A 21,390-nucleotide genomic window follows, 5' to 3' on the forward strand; every position below is an offset into this window, starting at 1 on the left:
TCATTGTAATGTCTGGCTCTCTTATTCTCTTCTATATGCGCTCACAGGCTAACTGGGCCAAATATAATTTATTAAATTAAATAATTAGTATAATATGTTGTCAAATAATTTGTCCTCTTCCTTGGAAACATTAAAAGCTAGAACTGTATGTAATAGAAAAGAAAAGAAACGCTCAGACATATCATTATAACAAAAAGTTTTAGTCTACATATAAATTTTTAAATTGGAAATGTCTGGAATCTAAATTTAGCCCTACATAATTGTAGTCTATTAAAGCTTGTCAGTTTTGTCTCTTTTTTTTTCAATCGGAAAAAAAAGTGTTACTTAAAAAGTATTTGGCATTCTAAATAAAACTTTCTCGAGAAATTATAGAGGTGGCACATTCCCTCCCCCCCCCCCACGCCACTAGCCAGCAAGGAGGTAGCAAGGTGCCAGCAAGGAGGTAGCACATCTCCCCCCACTAGCTAGCAAGAACGCAGCACATCCCCCCACTAGCCAGCAAGGAGGTAGCACATCTCCCCCCACTAGCCAGCAAGAAGGTAGCACATCTCCGCCACTAGCCAGCAAGGAGGTAGCACATCTCCCCCCACTAGCCAGCAAGAAGGTAGCACATCCCCGCCACTAGCCAGCAAGGAGGTAGCACATCTCCCGCCACTAGCCAGCAAGAAGGTAGCACATCCCCGCCACTAGCTAGCAAGAACGTAGCACATCCCCGCCACTAGCCAGCAAGGAGGTAGCACATCTCCCGCCACTAGCCAGCAAGGAGGTAGCACATCTCCCCCCACTAGCTAGCAAGAACGCAGCACATCCCCCCACTAGCCAGCAAGGAGGTAGCACATCTCCCCCCACTAGCCAGCAAGAAAGTAGCACATCCCCGTCACTAGCCAGCAAGGAGGTAGCACATCTCCCCCCACTAGCCAGCAAGAAGGTAGCACATCCCCGCCACTAGCCAGCAAGGAGGTAGCACATCTGCCGCCACTAGCCAGCAAGAAGGTAGCACATCCCCGCCACTAGCTAGCAAGAACGTAGCACATCCCCCCACTAGCCAGCAAGGAGGTAGCACATCCCCGCCACTAGCCAGCAAGAACGTAGCACATCCCCCAACTAGCCAGCAAGGAGGTAGCACATCTCCCCCCACTAGCCAGCAAGGAGGTAGCACATCTCTCGCCACTAGCAAGCAAGGAGGTAGCACATCCCCGCCACTAGCCAGCAAGGAGGTAGCACCTCTCCCGCCATTAACCAGCAAGAAGGTAGCACATCTCCCCCACTAGCCAGCAAGAAGGTAACACATCCCCGCCACTAGCCAGCAAGGAGGTAGCACATCTCCCCCCACTAGCCAGCAAGAAGGTAGCACATCCCCGCCACTAGCCAGCAAGGAGGTAGCACATCTCCCGCCACTAGCCAGCAAGAAGGTAGCACATCCCCGACACTAGCTAGCAAGAACGTAGCACATCCCCGCCACTAGCCAGCAAGGAGGTAGCACATCCCCGCCACTAGCCAGCAAGGAGGTAGCACATCATCGCCACTAGCCAGCGAGGAGGTAGCACATCCCCGCCACTAGCCAGCAAGGAGGTAGCACATCCCCGCCACTAGCCAGCAAGGAGGTAGCACATCCCCGCCACTAGCCAGCAAGGAGGTAGCACATCCCCGCCACTAGCCAGCAAGGAGGTAGCACATCCCCGCCACTAGCCAGCAAGAAGGTAGCACATCCCCGCCACTAGCCAGCAAGGAGGTAGCACATCCCCGCCACTAGCCAGCAAGGAGGTCTTGGGGAGTGCTGTAAACGGTGCAAACGTTGTACTTGTAAATATATATATATATATATAGATAGATAGATAAATATTATATTATATATTTTATTATATTATAGATTATATTTTATATGTGTGTGTGTGTGTGTGAAAATTTTTGTATACTAGTTATAAAATTAACGATCGGTTAATGACAGCATAAAATTAATCAATAAACGACATTTTCTTTATATTTGCCTTCCGACGCTTCTTTATTTGTGTCTTTCTTAGAGTGGGGGAGCTGTCGGAATTTTTTAAAGACAAATAACGAAAAGGGGGCGGTAGGCCGAAAAAGGTTGAAGACCACTGCTTTAGGCGCTCAGCTAACACACAACTCGGCAAGACAAGAGTCGGGGTTCGAACTCGAGTCCCCTTGAGTAGCATCGTCGTTTCGGGTTTTTCGTTTGTTCTTTGTCTTTTTTTTTTTTGGGGGGGGGGGGTGTAGGTTAATTATCACTCTAATCAATGTTTTCATTTATTTTCTGCCCATTTTATGTTATTATTGCTATTTCATTTTTTTTTATTTTTTTTGTTTTTGTAAATAAACTTAACCAATGTATGCTGTCATTTAAAAAATATGTTTGAATTTTATTTTTTTATTTCTTAAATAGGAAAAGCTTTTTTTTTTGCATTCATATTGTACATAATCAGTGGCGTCAATTGGGTGGGTGTTACCTGGTGCGGTACGTTCAGTGTATCAACCCCCATCCCTTAGTTTTCCCCTAAAATCTTCCCAATAAAAAAATGTTGTTTAGTTTTTAATGTTAAGCCATAACCCAGTGAGCTAATGCCCTGCATGCCTTGATAGTTGGTACTGAACGCTAAAACGAGTGTTGATTCTATTTTAAAATTTGTTGTTTCTGACATTTTAGCCTTGGTTATTGCATACTTTATAGTTTAGGATTTTAAATTCGAAAAATACTTAACATCATCTAAACATACTTATCTCAGTAGACTTTAAAGAGCTCTTAAAGGAAATAAATAAACATTACAGTGATAGTTTTGTACAGACGACGAATTCCATAATCGGTACAAAATAATAATAATATATATATATAGTATTCACCCGATACCAAATAGGAGGGCCGGACTTAACCATTGTGACCAAGAGGAAAGATCACTATTTTATTTATTTCTACCCCTCGTAACTTTAGCGTCGAAAAAATAGAGGGGGGGGGGGAATTAATCTACTCTGTATTCACCCGTCACTAAAAGCAGGGCTGGACTCAACCGTTGTGAGACCCTATGCGAAACGGATTTCGCGGGGCCGAGGTTAAGTAGGGATACGGATAATAATTAAAAATTAAGAGTTTATATTAGAAAATAAATTCGTCTTTGCATTTTATTCATTTTTTACTACGTACAGCCTATTGTGTGTCACCCGGTGCGGCCCGCACCCCCCGCACCCGCCTAGTGATGCCACTGTACATAATTCCTCTAGATAGTTGTTATATCATCATCATCTTTCCTTTGCATTACTCATGAAACATGGGGCCTCAGTAAAAACACACCATTTGTACACAGCGGACATTGAATAAAGAGTTGGTCTGTTCTAGAGACACAAAAATAGCATCTGTGTGTTTGAACTCTCAGCAGATCAATCTTAATTGTTTAATGCGTTTCCATTTTCCGTTAATGATAATTGCTGTTTGGTCAATACAAAAATATCGTTAAACGAAAACTGAATATCAGCTGCTCAAAACAGAACATTTACATTTATTGTCGACGTCAGGACGTCTACTTTCAGTCTCGGTACACGTTCTCGATATAAGGCAGTGGTTTGTCAACTTTAACTTGAGAAGCATTCCCCTAACAAATAGAGGGTAGGTCGTCTGTAGATGAGCTGCAAGCCCATTGTTTGAGAGACGCTGGTTGGAAGGGAAAACTTTTAACTAAAATGTTTACATTAGGTTTTCAAACATGACGCTTGAGGTTTTGCCCATCTTCAGCAATGAGGTTCAAATCCTACTTTTCAAAAGTAAAGTTCCCCTTTCAGACCTCGCCATCTATGGAGCAGATGATGTAAAGGTCGTCTTTTTCTTTACCTAACGGTTAACAACAACGGTTAGCAGGGTGTCATGTGGCCAGCACAACGACCAACCGCCTATACTTTGCCAACTAAAGTCAGGTACCCATTAGAGTTGGGTAGACTTTAAGTCCCGAAATTAAAAAATCCTAGTCTTCACCGAGATTCGAACACCTGATCCCTCGGTTCGAAAGCCAAGCGTTTAACCCATCAGCCACCACTCGAGTAAAATACAGGAGAGCCAACGTGTGATTGAGAGTAATGTCAGTTTTCTGTGAAGAAACTGTGCGTCTATCCCAATGACCACCCATCTTTGTTTTTTTTTTTCACTACAATACTAAAAGATTTTTTTTTCAAATAACTAGTTACATGATCGATTCTTTCAATTGACAAGCTACATGATCAATTCTTTTTAAAGAATTTTCTTGATGCTCACAAATGTTCTTTGTCTGTAGCTTCGCAAAAGCTGCAGTGTTCTGTGCGATGCTTCTTAGTAATTCAGGCCAGGTTCCTTTGTCAGAAGCGATATCTCCAAACTACTTTTCAGTTTTTCGTCTGCGATCTTTATGTCCTGTTTAAGTTTTATTCTCTATTAGTCATTATGTATGTTTGGTTGGCATTGATTAACCACAAAGTCTTATCTATGAACATAACAAAGTCTGCAAGACCTTCCTCTGGCATTGATTTGCCACGATGTCTTGTTTGTGAACATAACTAAGTCTGAAAGACCTTCCTCTGTTTCTTCCATTGGGTATCAGGGAGAGGGTCACTGTGCTGTCTTTACAAAAGTAAAAGGGATTCTAACTCCTGCCTCCATAAAGTAACATGTTTCAAAAAAAAAAACTTACCTCCCTTGAAATTTTTCATTTTAAAAAGTGGTGTATTTTTTCAATGAGAAAACTGCTTGCCTATTTCATTTAAACAAATAAATGTTCACTTTCAGAACATAAAAAAAAAAATTAGCCGTTGCACTATATATTTGCAAAATCATGATATCGGACTTTCAATATATTTTTTAGTTTCTATTATCTAAACTTGGTGGACGGACGGGCGGACAGGCGGACTACATGAAAGTAATAGCTGCTTTTCCCCTTTCGGAGGCCGCTAAAAATGTCTCTTCATGTTTGAACGAAATCACTATTAAATATTAATGACAATATTCTATCATGTAATTGAGTAGGTCTTCCGAGCTCTACATTTTAAAACGAATCATATAATCAGCGCATAATTACACACACAGACACAGACACACACACACTTTTTTGTTCTGACACTCTACAAGAAATAACATGCTCTAAGAATCTAAGATTTACGATGCAGGTCCAAAACTAATCCCCTGACCAGCGATAGTGAACTCACCTGTTTGTAGAGATTCAGTTATGAGTTTAAGAAACAGACAATTAATCCATTGAATGTGACAGTCTAAAAAATGTGATCAGCGAGTCCACCTTAATCTTCTTCATTTTGTTCTCTCACTTTATATCTCTCTATCACTCTCTCTCTCTCTTCTCCCCTGCAGAAAACAAAAAGAAGAGCTGTACCTATTGATTTGAAAATGTTTTAGAAAGAGTGTCTTCACTAGGACAGCCTCACTATTTGTTGCGCTGATAACTTCGAGTGACTAGAGACGAGGGTTCACGAGACTTCCGTCTGAGCAGAAAATGAATTTGTTTTCATGACAACTTCTTGGGGACAGAAAGTGAGGAGTGTCTCTAGTCCTTCTCTTTTTTTTCCCTCTCTCTCTCTCTCTCTCTCTCTCTCTCACTGTTTCACTCGCTCTCTCTCTCTTTCTCTCTCACTGTCTCTCTCTCTTTCTCTCTATTTATGTGTCTCTCTCTCTCTTTATTTCTCTCTGTCTTTGACTCAATTTAAAGAGAAAACAATGAAGAGATTCAGTCATCCAACAACATTAACTTCACATTCTATTTGATGCCACAAGTTTCTGGCTGTGTCTTCTAACTTGATCCCGAGTTTTCTTTTTTTTTTTGTTATAGTTCACTTTTTTTTTTGTTATAGTTCACTTTTTTTATGTTATATTTTACTTTTTTATTTTATAGTTCACTTTTTTTTGTCTCTTATTAATTTTTTTTTGTTTTGTTGAGAGTTTAAAAAAAATGTTGCGAGATATAATACTTGTAATTAAATGTAACTTTGCAGATAAATGTAAATTGCAAATGTAATTAGTAAGAGAAATGTAATGTAAGTAAAAGACACTTGACTAGTTTGTTAGGGAAATGTTACTTGCAATAGAATTAAAAAATGAAATAAAACTTAATTTGGGAGAGAAATGTAACTTATAGGTCAGAGCAATGTTAATTGTAAGAATAATGTACTTGTAAGCGAACCTGTAAGAGATGTGTGACTTAAGACATGTAAGAGATGTGTGACTTGAAGAGATGTGTGACTTGAGACATGTAAGAGATGTGTGACTTGAGACATGTAATAGATGTGTGACTTGAGACATGTAATAGATGTGTGACTTGAGACATGTAAGAGATGTGTGACTTGAGACATGTAATAGATGTGTGACTTGAGACATGTAATAGATGTGTGACTTGAAACATGTAATAGATGTGTGACTTGAGACATGTAAGAGATGTGTGACTTGAGACATGTAAGAGATGTGTGACTTGAAGAGATGTGTGACTTAAGACATGTAAGAGATGTGTGACTTGAGACATGTAAGAGATGTATGACTTGAGACATGTAATAGATGTGTGACTTGAGACATGTAAGAGATGTGTGACTTGAGACATGTAAGAGATGTATGACTTGAGACATGTAAGAGATGTATGACTTGAGACATGTAAGAGATGTATGACTTGAGACATGTAAGAGATGTATGACTTGAGACATGTAAGAGATGTATGACTTGAGACATGTAAGAGATGTATGACTTGAGACATGTAAGAGATGTGTGACTTGAGACATATACAAGATGTGTGACTTGAAAGAGACATGTAAGTTTGATGTAATTTGTAAAAGAATATAAATTGAGGCATATAAAACATTAGATGGTAAGAGATGTGTAGCTTTCTTTAATAAGAATATGTAAATTTTTCAATGCATACAGCTCAAAACATATTAAGGTGTAATTTGTTTTATTATTTTATCAGATAACATTCAGATCTCAACAATTTAACAAAACATAAAATATCAACACAAAGTTTCTAGGGTTTTGAGATGTAGATAAAAACACATTCAACTCAGTTTCTTATCCTATACATGAAAGTTTGTTTTTAAATTACATGCATATCAATACATGAAATACATCCTATACATGAAAGTTTGTTTTTAAAATTACATACATCTCAATACATCTCAATACATCTCAATACATCTCAATACATCCTATACAGAATACTTTCAATGTACATTTTGTCGTTCAGGTTAATTACACATTAAAACTCTTATAGAGTCAATCTTATAAAACAAATAAAAATGTTCCTTTTTAAAAACTATCCATCATTCATTAGTTGTTAAGAAGGAAAAATATTCACTTTGTAAGTTGAATGACACATGTAGTGTCTTTTTTTTTAAAGGTATTGGTTTATATTTTTTTTATAATCATGAGTTAGTCATTCATTTTTATTGTCAATAGTGGGTGATACTTTAAGCATTTCTTTATTGTTACTATAAATAACTATGTATATGTATTATAATATGTTTTAAACAATCTAAAAGACAATAGCAGCAATATTATTCATGATACTGTGTTATGGTTTTCGTGCTTCGTATACACTATAGATCATGATGCCCTGTCTAGGGTGGTCTCCCCTATTTGCCTGCCCTCCCTCCATCTCTGCATTTAATATACAGGCCTACGTCCTTACACAAACTTTAATTGTATACACGAAAATTACATGACTGCACATGACTGCACATGACTGAATGAGTGTACGTGCATTCTATATTTTCTTTTAATTAGAAGAATAAAAAAATGTATTTGGCTCTAAACATGTTTTCATCATATGTTGTGCTGTATGTATTAACTTATTCATTTCTATCTACACATATACAGATTATATATACAACAGTTCAATGTAGTTTACATATATTTATCATATCAACACTATTAAATTACAAACTTAACAAATAATACAATGAAGGTATTGGCTTTCAACTCTGGCTTGATTGACGAATGAATAATTTATATATACAAACATTTACTGTAAGAGTTTCTCTGTTTCCCAACCTATACTTTTCCAGGGTCCACGACTACCTCTTCTGTGTTGGCTGCTGCTGTCTCGCTGACTTTTGGTGTTGAAGGCATGTTCTTGAGGTGCAGGAAGCAGGCCACCATGCTCATAGTGTTTAGAAAGATGCCAATCATCATCAGGCCAAGGCAGAAGCTGACTTTCAGATCCGTCCGGAATCCGGCCCTGATTATGATCAGGTTCTCAATGTCGTTTTTCCCAAGGGTGGGGAACAGAACGACCGTCAGGAAGCCCGAAACAGCTGAGAGTGAAGAGATGAACGTTAGATGTGTGGATGGATAGATGAATAGGTGGATAGATGGAAAGATGTGTGAATGGATGCATTAATGGATAAGTGAGTGCATTACTGGATTGAAGGACCGTCAGGAAGCCCGAGACATCTGAGAGTGAAGAGATGAATGGTAGACGAGTGGATGGATAGATGGGTGGATAAGAGATGAATGGATGTGTGGATGGATGCATTGATGGATAAGTGAGTGAATTACTGGATTGATGGATGGGTGTTTTGATGGATGGATGCTGATGGATGAATAATAAGACTGGTTGATTGATGATAATTAACTTATGAAGAGATGGATAGAAGAATGATTGACAATAGGTACAAAGAATAAAATAAATGTATAGTTGGGATATATTGATAAATGAATTACAACTGTATGAAGACAGAGTAAACTGTGAGGATATATGTGGATGAATGGATATATGTGGATGAATGGATATATGTGGATGAATGGATAAATGTAGATGAATGGATATATGTATTTGAATGAGGATGAATGGAATTGTGGAAGAAATCAAGGAAGGTTACATTGATTGACCTGTCTATGGATGGATCACTTACCCTCAATAAGATAAAACAGTATTGCAAATCCTGGAAACAGAATGTTCTCCTCCTTCGATCTCACGATATATTTAAAGACGTAAATAAATAGTAGAGTCGCTGGGAAAATGGAAGTAAGTGTTGCAAAGCCAAACACTTTGCCGAGATATTGTCCAGCTGAAAGTCAAAGACAAAGGTTTCATCAATTCTATCATGTTTCATCAATAAGAGTCGAGATCATCGAATTCATTCAACTGTAATGTATAATACCATGGGATTTTCTTTTCTGAAATAATCTATTGAAATTCTTGTATTCTTATGTTAGGTTTCACGGCAACATTTTAAAGTCCTAACTACAAGCTTCTTTCTCTGACACCAATAATAATGTTTAACATCTCATCTTTAAAAACATGCGAAACTATCTTCTACTTCTAGCCATCCTTTCGCTGCTGAGCTGTAGGCTCTTTTGCAGACTGTGCCAAGGAAAAATAGTGTGTTTTCTTCAGTTGTTCAGCACTGCCATTCAGAGTGTTGGTTAAGTGTGGCTGTAGTGGCAGTAAGGTCTGCCTGAGGTGAATGGGATATTACAAAAAGATACGATTCACAGTTTCATAAGAGTGAACCCAGTGTCTACACAGGGGTGGGTGTGTGGGATTTATTTTATTTAGGTGGTAATTTAAAAGTGTGTGTCCTGTTCTTGGTTGGAAAATAGTAGATTGATCTTGGCGGGTGAGGACATTGATGCTATACAATAGCTCAGTCTGTGCTACCTGATGCCCTCGGTTGAGCCACTCCTCTTTGTGATTGCTGGATAACATATCCGGTGTAGCAACGGGAAAATGTTATTTTATTAAGGTCTCTGTCTGTTCTAACTTTTTTAAAATTAAAGCAGTGAATCTTTTTTTTAAAGTATGATTATTAAATGAGACAAAACATCTGACATTGTGTTTCTAGATGGATTGCAGGATATTTAGAGAATTATGCCTTCAACACTCATCAAAGATTTCTTGTTAATTATTGCTTTTGTACCAAATGTCTCTGTGGCTTCGAGATTAACATTCATGAGCTAACTAGTTTACAATGTTCTGTGGTTTCCATTATAAATTCACGCGCACATCAGTTACAAACGCTTAAAAGAGACAAGGTCGATAGGAATTTCCTATGCGCATCAGCAGACGATCATGTAGGTTTTATGATACCACAGATACAAACATCTTTAAGTCCTGGACATACCTATAAAGTTGTTTTTTTTTTACCAGAGGGTGATACTGCTGTTTATACGAAAATTCTGCAGTGGGTTATGTTGAGTAACCCAAAACAAATTTTTATTTTCCTTTAACGAATCTCGATTCTGGCAGTGTAAGAGAATAACCTGACAATATGTTGTTGAGAATAACCTGATTATATGTTGTTGAGAATAACCTGATAATATGTTGTTGAGAATAACCTGATAATATGTTGTTGAGAATAACCTGATAATATGTTGTTGAGAATAACCTGATAATATGTTGTTGAGAATAACCTAACTATATGTTGTTGAGAATAACCTGATAATATGTTGTTGAGAATAACCTGATAATATGTTGTTGAGAATAACCTAACTATATGTTGTTGAGAATAACCTGATAATATGTTGTTGAGAATAACCTAACTATATGTTGTTGAGAATAACCTAACTATATGTTGTTGAGAATAACCTAACTATATGTTGTTGAGAATAACCTGACTAAATGTTGTTGAGAATAACCTAACTATATGTTGTTGAGAATAACCTGATAATATGTTGTTGAGAATAACCTAACTATATGTTGTTGAGAATAACCTAACTATATGTTGTTGAGAATAACCTGACTAAATGTTGTTGAGAATAACCTAACTATATGTTGTTGAGAATAACCTAACTATATGTTGTTGAGAATAACCTAACTATATGTTGTTGAGAATAACCTGACTAAATGTTGTTGAGAATAACCTGACTAAATGTTGTTGAGAATAACCTGACTATATGTTGTTGAGAATAACCTGACTATATGTTGTTGAGAATAACCTAACTATATGTTGTTGAGAATAACCTAACTATATGTTGTTGAGAATAACCTGACTAAATGTTGTTGAGAATAACCTGACTAAATGTTGTTGAGAATAACCTGACTATATGTTGTTGAGAATAACCTGACTATATGTTGTTGAGAATAACCTGACTATATGTTGTTGAGAATAACCTAACTAAATGTTGCTGTTTTTTTTTTACTCACCTCCTACATCATTACTAAAGCAAAAATTGTTTCCGCATGTTTCAAATATTCCTGCATAGACATGATCAGGTTTTTCTCCGTAGGTAAACCAGCCATTGACACACATAGAGACTAGAACAAATAGCCATCCTAGAATTCCGAGCGCGAGTCCTCCAATGATCTGTTTCTTGTAAAGTTCCATAATTCCTATAGTGAGTAGAAGATTTAGAATATTATTGTAATATCTTGTAATTTATTTTCTGAAGAGTTTTCTCGCTTGATCGTGACTTGAGTTATTTGTACATGAGTTGTAAGAAATGACATTATCAAGGCCAATATATTAAATGCAAATTAAATCTGTGTTAGTATGGTTCACGGATATTCTCTAGTTCAAAAGTAACATAAGCAACTTGACTTAACTCTTTCTCTCCGTAATTATTTACCACATTCTGGTGGAATCAACGCTGGTATCGTCAGTTAGGAGAGAAAGAGTTAAGTCTTCGATGTAGTCTTCAACATGAGGGGAAGCTCGACATTAAAACTTCAATTTTATTAAAGGGGTATAACTGTTGTATTATTTACTGTACTAGTAGTACATATTGATGGCGTCAAGGGCAAATAGATATAGAGTCACTATTGTGGAACAGTTTGCTGCTACTTTTAGTTTTCAATTTTTTGCTCCATAATGGTTAGACCTATAGAAAAACTAAAAGTATCTAGACATTGCCCATTCATTTTCCGATAAAAATAGACGCATTGTTAAATTTTGCAAAATATATATTTAAATTTTACATTTAAATCGACTGAGATATGGTCAGTCACAATTACGGAACAGGATTTTTTAAGAAGTCACAATTGCGGAACACCGTACAAATGTCGGAAAAGGGCCTATATAAAGTCTTATATAATTCTTGAACTCCTTAATATATTCTTTACATTATTTTTTTTTATTAAAGCTAAAGACACACATTATCACTTTTAGATTCTTTGCATCTTCTTTAATTGTAATTGACGTCACACTACCCTGATTTTCCTTACAAGGTTTTTTTTTCCACTATTCTTGAATTCTTTTTGTTATATTCATATTACGCCTCTATATATATATATATAATATATATATATATATATATGATATTATGATTTTCTGGTATCCACTCTGGACGTCTGGTAATCATAAATTCTATATTAAATGTAATATTATTCTCTAAATGGTTTTGAATTTATGTATACTAATGCAAACTCATATTTAAATTCCGATAATCTAAATCACTAGGTAAATATTAAGCTAAATGCGCAGGTCAAATAAATAACATCTATTATGTTCCACAGTTGTGACTATCTTTAAAAAGGTAAAAACTGGTTTAACACCTCCCAATTTTTTAAATTGAATTCTTAGTAGATTACTATGAAATTACGTTTAAAGCCCTGTCCTATGCGGTTCTCCTGGTACGTGAAAAATAATGGACGATTCCACACCTGTCAACTTTAACCTGGGGTCAAAATTAATTTTTTGCTGTGTAAGGAAAACCCTTATATTGGAAATGTAGAGAAATGGACCATGCGCAGTACCGTTACAGTAGTTTAGCAGAAAATGTGAAAACAAAGTAGATTTTAACTAATTTCGACCAGCTGTTCCACAAACATGCCTGTTCCGCAATAGTGACTCTACTATATATACAATACAGTTTTGTAGATTTTCCTAAATGGCGTAGAACAGTGATGCCCAAAGTACGGCCCGCGGGCCAGAACCGGCCCGCGATGTGGTTCCATCCGGCCCGCCGAAACGTCGGCACAAAAAGTAGATAATCTTCCCCCCTTAAAATAGTTGTACATGTATTTTTACCTTCGTAAGGGCCCTCACTTTTTCTGTGATGGATTGGTACCATGACGTTTAACGAATGTGCGATTATGAGTTTATGAAATGGAATGTAGAATCTACCAGGAAAAGCGAATGGATCTTTTTTTGTGGAACATGATAATAAGCCAACATATTTGTTTTGTAAAGAAATCTCGTCGGGGTCGCCAGTTGTGAAGAAACATGTCATTTAAGTCTATACTGCCTTTTATTTTGAAGCATTCAAACCTAACATATTTACAAGGCGAACATTATCTACAGATAACCAACTCCACTAGTTAACTTCCTTCTGCATATTTTCAATCCACTCGTCACTCCCCGCAAGTCCCCTAACTCTCCGATGCCCAACACTTGACCGTGTGTCACGGTTGACCACACACAGTAACCGTGTCACAACAGCCTGGCTGTTTCAGACAACAACAACAAAAAAAAAAGTACAGCGGCATTATAAAACAAATATGCTCACATTTTATGTAGAGAAATGAAACCATTTTTTAGACGCGTAAAAAAATGATATTATAATTCATGTAAGTACACTACATAATAGTCGAATACAGAGTCAGGTGAATTTTGATTTCATTTTTCGTACCTTTTTGTTGATGTGGCCCGCGACACGCGTTTCGAAAGTTAAAATGGCCCGCAGGTCGAATTAGGTTGAGCATCACTGGCGTAGAACACTAAATCGCTAACTATTTGGTGTATTCTGCGTAATGAAAACATATCTACAAAAGTGTTTCCAAAACTTTTTCCATAACGAAACAATTTGCTTATTTATTTTTGTAGAGAACTTAATTCACGTGGTGGCCTGCTAGTTAATTATTCCAGTTGTTCGTGGAACACCAGGCCTCATAGAACACCAGGCCTCATAGAACACCAGGCCTCATAGAACACCAGGCCTCATAGAACACCAGGCCTCATAGAACACTAGGGTTCCTCGGAACAGCGTGGGAAATACTGGTCTATAAGATCAATTTAATACTATAGAATGTGTGTTCCTTTTGAGCAAATGTAAACATAAACTTTCTACGCTTTTAGCTTACAACGCATACAAAGTTTAGTGTTTGGTTGGCAGCAGTGAACGGTTTATATAGCGTCCTTGACATTGTTTAAGAAAGAGAATTTACGGTAAAAATCTACAATTTCAAATCAATAGCTTAAAGGAAAAAAAAATGACATTGTTAAAATGCGCTATTTGAACTACACATTTAGTCGCATGGAGGTGCTCTTGGTATGTAGAGGTTTTCATTGTTTACAGGGTCTGAAAGCATACATATAGAATGAATCCATGTTAAAATGTTGTCTCTTGACTGCCTTTAAGTACTAGCTGTTTCCTGACGTCATTTTTGTGTCAACTACAAATGTTTGGCTGTTTTCTAGTGTAACAAAATCTAGACGATTAACCTTTTATCAAAACGAGGCTTTTTACGTACGTTTAATAATTATGAATTTGGAAATTATCAGTCAGTCAGTTATCAACACAAAAAAGTCCATACAAAATTACAGAAAGCGTTAGCTAGCTGTTGAATAAGAGAGACACGATGGTTTGAGTGTTCTATCCCACCATAACCATGTCCTCAGTCCTGCTGTTTGGAAAATAAGGCGGCTTTTTTTATAAACTAGGCCTACTTAACATTTCGACTTCAAACTTCGTGCAGTCAGGTGGTTGCCTTGTCGTGTCGTGTGCGCTGCGGACTGTCTTCATGATGGTGGAGAGTTCAAAGCTCTCACGCTGCAAACCTTGCCGTTTAGGTTAGGGCATAATAATTGTCATTTCTGAAGGAACGAGTCAAATTTAAGTCAAGTGACTGTATGCAGTCAAATCTTGACTTTTACAAGAACGTATTTCCAGTTGAAAAAATAAAAGTGTGTCGCAACAACAGAAGCATGCCAAAGTATTTAAGTTGAGTGTTGATAACTTGAGTACAGAATGAAAAAGTTAAAAATCAAAGATTTTCAAAAGAAGCTATATATAACAAAATTTATCAGATCTATTCATTCGAGTAACATAGGCTATTTACCTGAATGATTTGTCCAAACAGTAAAATGTATTGTTCCACAGTGTCGCTTGTTGGTTTGAAGTTCTGGGATGTCTGCGCTTTCTTATATTCATCTTGCGGTCCTATTGACTTTTTTTTTAAAGCGGTGAACATCCTGCCGCTTATGTGACCTGCCTTTTGTCTTAACATCCGTCTCAAGGTTTCCGTCATACATGTGGGCCTACAAAATACGCAACATGCGCAGATTGTTTTATTTACGTAGCTTCATGTCCTGGATAAAAGTGTCCACTTTATGGGCATGGGAAATTTGGAGTCGATGGAAGGTTATACTAAAATAATTCGTTCAAAAGAGCATAGGCGGTTTTTGGGGGGTAGCAAACAGGGGCGAACATCTAATCAGGATGTCCAGGCGGTCGTCCTTGACATTGCCCTAGTCCTTGCGCCTGATCCTAAGTTGACCCCGCAGTTTTAAGATTCTTTTGTTGCCATTAGCCCTTACAACTGTACGGGACCTCTGCCACGAATACTATTGTACCGTGCATATCCGCATTCTATTATACCCTACAGATCTGCATTTTTTGTGTACTGTGCAAATAAATCTATTGTACCGCTCAAAACGTTACAGAATATGGACTGAAATAATTTGTGGTGGGTTTATTTAAAAACGAAGATTTGTTACTCATATATGTTGAAACTTTTCTGATGTCTTTACCTATCACCATAAAGACTTTTAGCGTGATATTGTAGGTGTATAACACACGCCCAGGGCCACTCTTACTGCTGATGCCGCCTCCAAGTAAGCATAAAGGTCAATCTCAAGCAATTATTAAATTTAAAAAAAGGTGGGATTACAGAAATATGCACGCCTACTTTATGATATATTTTCACTGTCTGTCCGTACGCTACGTGTGAGTAATCTCTTGAGAACGAGTAAGAAGAAGAAGAAATAATCTCAAACTAACTTCAGTAAATCTAAATAGTTTTCACATTCTTATCGACCCAAAGTTACGATCTTGAACCAAACCATTTTCAATGCGAGACGGCAGACGACACACCTCCAAATCTGACGTCACTTTAATCATTTTGTTTGTCGCCAACTAAAAAACAGAGGTGGGTCAGTCAGTCAATGTCTTGTTTGTTGGCTGTATCCTTGAATAAGACTTTCCCTTTAAAACAACTAAAATAGTTTTGGCGGAATTCCCTATTGTATACCTCGCATTCCTTGACTAGTGTAACCTTGGAAGTAGGGCATAGTGCACCTCTCCCTTTTTTTAATTGCTTAAACAGAACTTTTGTTTTCTAGATTTCTTTCTATTATAAAACACCGAATCAGCTAGGTAACCACTTTGATTTTAGGTAGAGTTTAAATCTCAGCATTTTATTGATACATTGAAACACTTCTTAAAAAAAAACAGTCTTCATTAATACGATAAGATCAAGATAAGATCAAGATAAGACGACTTTAAAATAAGCTTAGATGTTTTTCATCAGTATACGAGGCGAAAAGCTGACAAGTGTAAGTAGTTTTAAATATATCGGAGCTATTGTTTCAGACGAAAAAAGCAAAACCTGAACTGATGACCAGAATTGCACAGTCTAGAGCAGCACTTGCAAAACTCAAAACAATCTGAAAAAAAAAAAAGGCATTGCCCTCAATATAAAAATTTGACTGATGTACTTCTTGGTCATGGCAACACTCAAAAAACGCAAACTGAAACTTTGCATATCACTAGGCTCCCGGGGCTCGCAAAGACCTTCCTTCAGGAAACAGTACCAGGCAAAGAAGAAGAGGCAGAGAAAGCGACGGGAAGTGTTAGATAGCTAGTTTAGTAAGTTGAGTTGCGCACTTTATTACATCGACAGTGAACGTACATTTTATAGTGACAACATAGACTTTGGGGTTAGAGGTTATGGTAGACTTTTAAAGATCAGTTACTGCTAGACTTTCAAGGGGTTAACATCACTGTTAGTGACGGACTCGACTGTGGCCCATTCTGTATTAAACATTGTTTGAAGTTTCATTCTGAGTGAACTTAGTTTTTGAGTCTTTGTTCCTGTTGCTACCTGTTCCTCTTGTGGCGGATGGCATAGTCTCGAAGCTCGCAATTGTAATACACTCAACAAGGTACGCACGCATCTAGTATAATAAAGCATCGTTAGCAATACTTCAAGTACATGTGATTTACAAGTACATCTGATTTACAAGTACATCTGATTTACAAGTACATCTGATTTACACATGCATTCGTTACAGAAGACAACATAAAAGAATGGATGGGCCTGCCATTGAAAGAGATTCTATCCAAGCAAATTTGAGAAAGACGGTCGATAGATCATGTGTGATGTCACAAAAGTTGAACAGAATAAGGGATGGGTGAGGGATGGGTGAGGGATGGGTGAGGGATGGGTCAGGGATGGGTCAGGGATGGGTCAGGGATGGGTGAGGGATGGGTGAGAGATGGGTCAGGGATGGGTCAGGGATGGGTGAGGTATGGGTCAGTGATGGGTTAGGGATGGTGAGGGATGGGTCAGGGATGGGTGAGGGTTTTTCAATTGCATTTCTTTTTACCTTAAGGTTTCAATAAACTGTCTGATATACATGATATCTCTTCTAAAATGTCACTCTGTGAAATTAGATGCAACGCATTTTTACGGTTTTTAAATCTGAGCATTTACCATTTGCTTAAATACTTATGTGTGTCTTTTATAATCAAAATTTAAACTTATGTTTAATGATTAACTTGTTTAATAACTTAGAAGAAATGATCTATACTTAAGAAGTAGATTGTCATGACATGAATTACTGAGAACGATCTCGTATTTAAAATTGAGACATGATACGATAAAAAGAAATTAATTTTTAACTAAGAGATTTATGTGACCATTTTAACGCATTGTTCAACATTTTCCATTTCTTCTGTTAAACAATAAAACAATACAAAAAAATCTTAACATAAAATGAAACTGAAGTTAGAGATGCACTTAAAAAGAGGTGTGGTCTTGAAAACACTTTAGATTAGAGAACTTGAGATCTCCACCAAAACACTCCCTTTCCCGCAATAAATAGAAATAATTATCTTACAGACACGGGTATACTGTCTACATGAATAAATGAATGATATCTCCAGAATTGCATTACAAAAAAAAACAGCCCCTGCCAGTCTGTAGTACTTAAGTGTAACTTTTTTCGGAAATTTAAATAAGTCAATTTCTTGGTGCTGACAAGTAAAACCTAAATTTGACCAATATATTTCTTAATAAACAGCCTATGAGTTTGTGTGAAAACATAAACTCACTTTATTTTGTTGTTTTTATCTGTAATCGCAATGTGGAACTTTGGACATTTTCTCTACATTTCTTTTTCTTGAAGTTTAAGCTCATAATCAGTAGCGGCCTTAGGGGGTGGCAAGTGGGGCAACCGCCCCAGGCCCCGCGCCAGAGGGGGGCCCCGCGATCGGAGTTTTTATTGTCACCAACGTCCAAAACCAAATCAGTTGGTCATGAGCTAGGACTTGGTACTCAATATGTTCCAAGTAGCTTTAGGAGACCAATTACCATTCAAGCTTTTAGCATACATTTTTGGTTTCGAAATACCGTTCAGTTTCGGTAAAGACAGCATCTGCCGAGTCTAAGAGGCTATCATCGTTTAACAGTTCACAATAAAAACACGTGGGTGGAAGCAACCAATCCAAATCGTATATTTCGTATTTAAACATTGACGTTCAAACGGATTTTATTAGGAAAATGCGTAGTGATAAAGTTTAAGTTATATTTTGAATTATGAAAATGGACCTCATTCACCAATCGTAAACAAACAACATTTAGCACGTGGTGCTCTATCTCTTCTATATAATTTAGGATCTAATGTTTAATTCATGATGGTTGTCACGTGACCGTTTTTCACTTTGTTTTATCAATAAGATCACGTGACTAAATGTTGTTTGTTTACGATTGGTGAATGAGGTCCATTGTATTTCAAAGTCCTTTATAACATTTGTAGTAACATAAATGCAACTTTTGAAAAATTGATTTTTTTAAAATGAAAATTAATAAACTGTTTTCTTGACTTTGGCTGGTGATACGTTCTAAGACCGCACGCTAAAGTCAAATTTTCTCGGTATTTAATTTTATATATGTACACTATTTTTGGTATCACAAGACTTAAAACCTCTTGATAACCATTTCCCATTTCATTAATAACTTTTACATGTTGTTCCTTTTAAAAACTCATTAAATGTTCAGTAATTTTTAAAAGTGTCATACAGCACTGTCATGTCGCATTACAGTGTACAAAGAATTGGCACGTATTCATTAAATATTCTGTTAATTTAGTCTGCAATGAAAAAAAAGGGTTGAGGGTGTATGATAAGGATTCCTTATTCGGTACTGTAACCTAGCCTGTAGTGAACCAGTTGATGTGCTTGTACAGCTAGTTCGGCCAATCAGCTGTTAGAAAGTTTGGCGATGACTCATTAAGTTTTTTTTCCAATAGGCTACTAAGAAAACCAGTGCCGCCATGTTAAAAAAAAAACGCTGGAGTATTTTTTTTTAATAAATTTTTTTAAACCCCGTGGTATAGACCTTCCTCAATAGTCTGCGAAAGTGTATGGACCACAGTAGCTCTTACAGCACACTTTGTTCTTATACAACGTCCAATTGGCTTCAATTTGCAGAGTGAGAGAGGAGACATAATAGTAGTAGTGCGCGAGTGTTTTCTTTTTTATTAGCTTCTGTTCATGCAGAGCAATTACAATACAATATAATGTACTTACGTAATGTAGCTACGTCATGTTCTATGTTTTGTAGCAAAAATAGCGCCCACAGCTTAGAGGCGGACATACTGTATTGTTATTGTTACAGCGTTAGAGACGGATGAGCCCTTTAGCGTGATGAGTTTACGGTATATATATATATATATATATATATATAGTCTACCCTTACGGCTCAGGGCCCCGCACATGACGCTCGCCCAGGGCCCCGCACACTGCTAGGCCGCCCCTGCTCATAATTATAATATATATTTTGACATTTACAGTGTTGTAAAATCTAGTCATTAAATCGTTAGTGCTTTCCTTTAAGTTGATCTAGAGCGGCCTCGACAATTTGGTTCTCTACGAGAGTAGTACCTTCTCTCACAATTGGTCACCATTGTGTCCAATCTTGAGCAATTGCTCAATTTATTGATAATCGCAGTCCTGTAGTCTTTCTTACATTTGTGTAGGTTTGTGTTCATCTTGGACGTCCCTGGGTAAAGTCGCAGTCCTGTAGTCTTTCTTACATTTGTGTAGGTTTGTGTTCATCTTGGACGTCCCTGGGTAAAGTCGCAGTCCCTGGGTAAAGTCGCAGTCCTGTAGTCTTTCTTACATTTGTGTAGGTTTGTGTTCATCTTGGACGTCCCTGGGTAAAGTCGCAGTCCCTGGGTAAAGTCGCAGTCCTGTAGTCTTTCGTACATTTGTGTAGGTTTGTGTTCATCTTGGACGTCCCTTGGTAAAGTCGCAGTCCCTGGGTAAAGTCTCAGTCCTGTAGTCTTTCTTACATTTGTCTAGGTTTGTGTTAATCTTGGACGTCCCTGGGTAAAGCTTGAAGAATATCTTTGGGAATTACTTCGTCTGGAACTAGACTGACATGGCATATAGTCCAAAACTGTTCAATCTACGCTCTAGCTAGATACACCTATTTTGGCCAGATCTCACTTCCACAGAGCATAGTGCTTGCTACATGGCCGCTGTAGAACAGCTCCCCTTGTTCAGTACAGCCAGTTCAATTTACAGCCTACTTAAGTTGACAGCCTTTTTGAATATCTTTGCCTCATGTATTTTATCTACACACATACACGCGCATATAAGAATTGAGTTCAAAACTTTCTTTGTCTGAAATCATCCTTAGGAAAAAAGCAAAATGTATTTTTATTCATATTTTAATATCCCCTTTTTTTAAAATGTATTTAGCTTACTGGTTTCTAAAAGTTCTTCGAGCGTCTAGTTGAAACAATATAAAATATAGTTGTGTAATAAGAACATGTAGTCAGGGCATTATATCATCTAGTCAGTGCATTGAAATAATTAGTCAGGGCATTGGAGCATCTAGTCAGGGCTTAGGAACATCTAGTCTGAGCATTAGAGCATCTAGTCCAGAAATTAACTAGTCAGGGCATTAGAGTGAGACCAATCATAATAGAAGGTCTCAACACTGACTTGAGACGTCGCAACCTTCAGGGCAGGCTAGAACAAGAGCCCATTTCCATGTCATAGGCCTTCTAAAATGATTGGTCTTGATTAAAGTATCTAGTTGAGGCATTAGAGCATCTAGTTGCGGCATTAGAGCATCTAGTTGAGGCACTAGAGCATCTAGTTGAGGCATTAGAGTATCTAGTTGAGGCATCTAGTTGAGGCATTAGAGTATCTAGTTGAGGCATTAGAGCATCTAGTTGAGGCACTAGAATATCTAGTTG

At 37.3% G+C, this 21,390-nt stretch overlaps 2 protein-coding genes across 2 annotated transcripts in view; both read right to left on the bottom strand.

Moving 5' to 3' along the window:
• The window catches only part of LOC106052431 (atrial natriuretic peptide receptor 1-like), an 81,809-nt gene extending 76,401 nt beyond the window's left edge, over window positions 1-5,408 (bottom strand). The window contains exon 1 of the mRNA XM_056014541.1: window positions 5,176-5,408. The gene's annotated coding sequence lies outside the window, so the exon portion shown is untranslated. The remainder of the gene's footprint in view (window positions 1-5,175) is intronic.
• Window positions 5,409-6,900: 1,492 nt separating this feature from the next.
• On the bottom strand, window positions 6,901-15,119 carry LOC106052437 (uncharacterized). The gene is made up of 4 exons (XM_056014839.1): window positions 14,961-15,119; window positions 11,109-11,294; window positions 8,875-9,030; window positions 6,901-8,274 (listed from the first exon to the last, which is right to left on the bottom strand). Exons 2-4 carry the CDS (start codon window positions 11,287-11,289, stop codon window positions 8,012-8,014), a joined length of 600 nt encoding a protein of 199 aa, XP_055870814.1. The 5' UTR covers window positions 11,290-11,294; window positions 14,961-15,119; the 3' UTR covers window positions 6,901-8,011.
• Window positions 15,120-21,390: the final 6,271 nt, after the last annotated feature.

Source organism: Biomphalaria glabrata, chromosome 16 (genome assembly GCF_947242115.1).
Source record: "Biomphalaria glabrata chromosome 16, xgBioGlab47.1, whole genome shotgun sequence".
NCBI lineage: Eukaryota > Metazoa > Mollusca > Gastropoda > Planorbidae > Biomphalaria > Biomphalaria glabrata.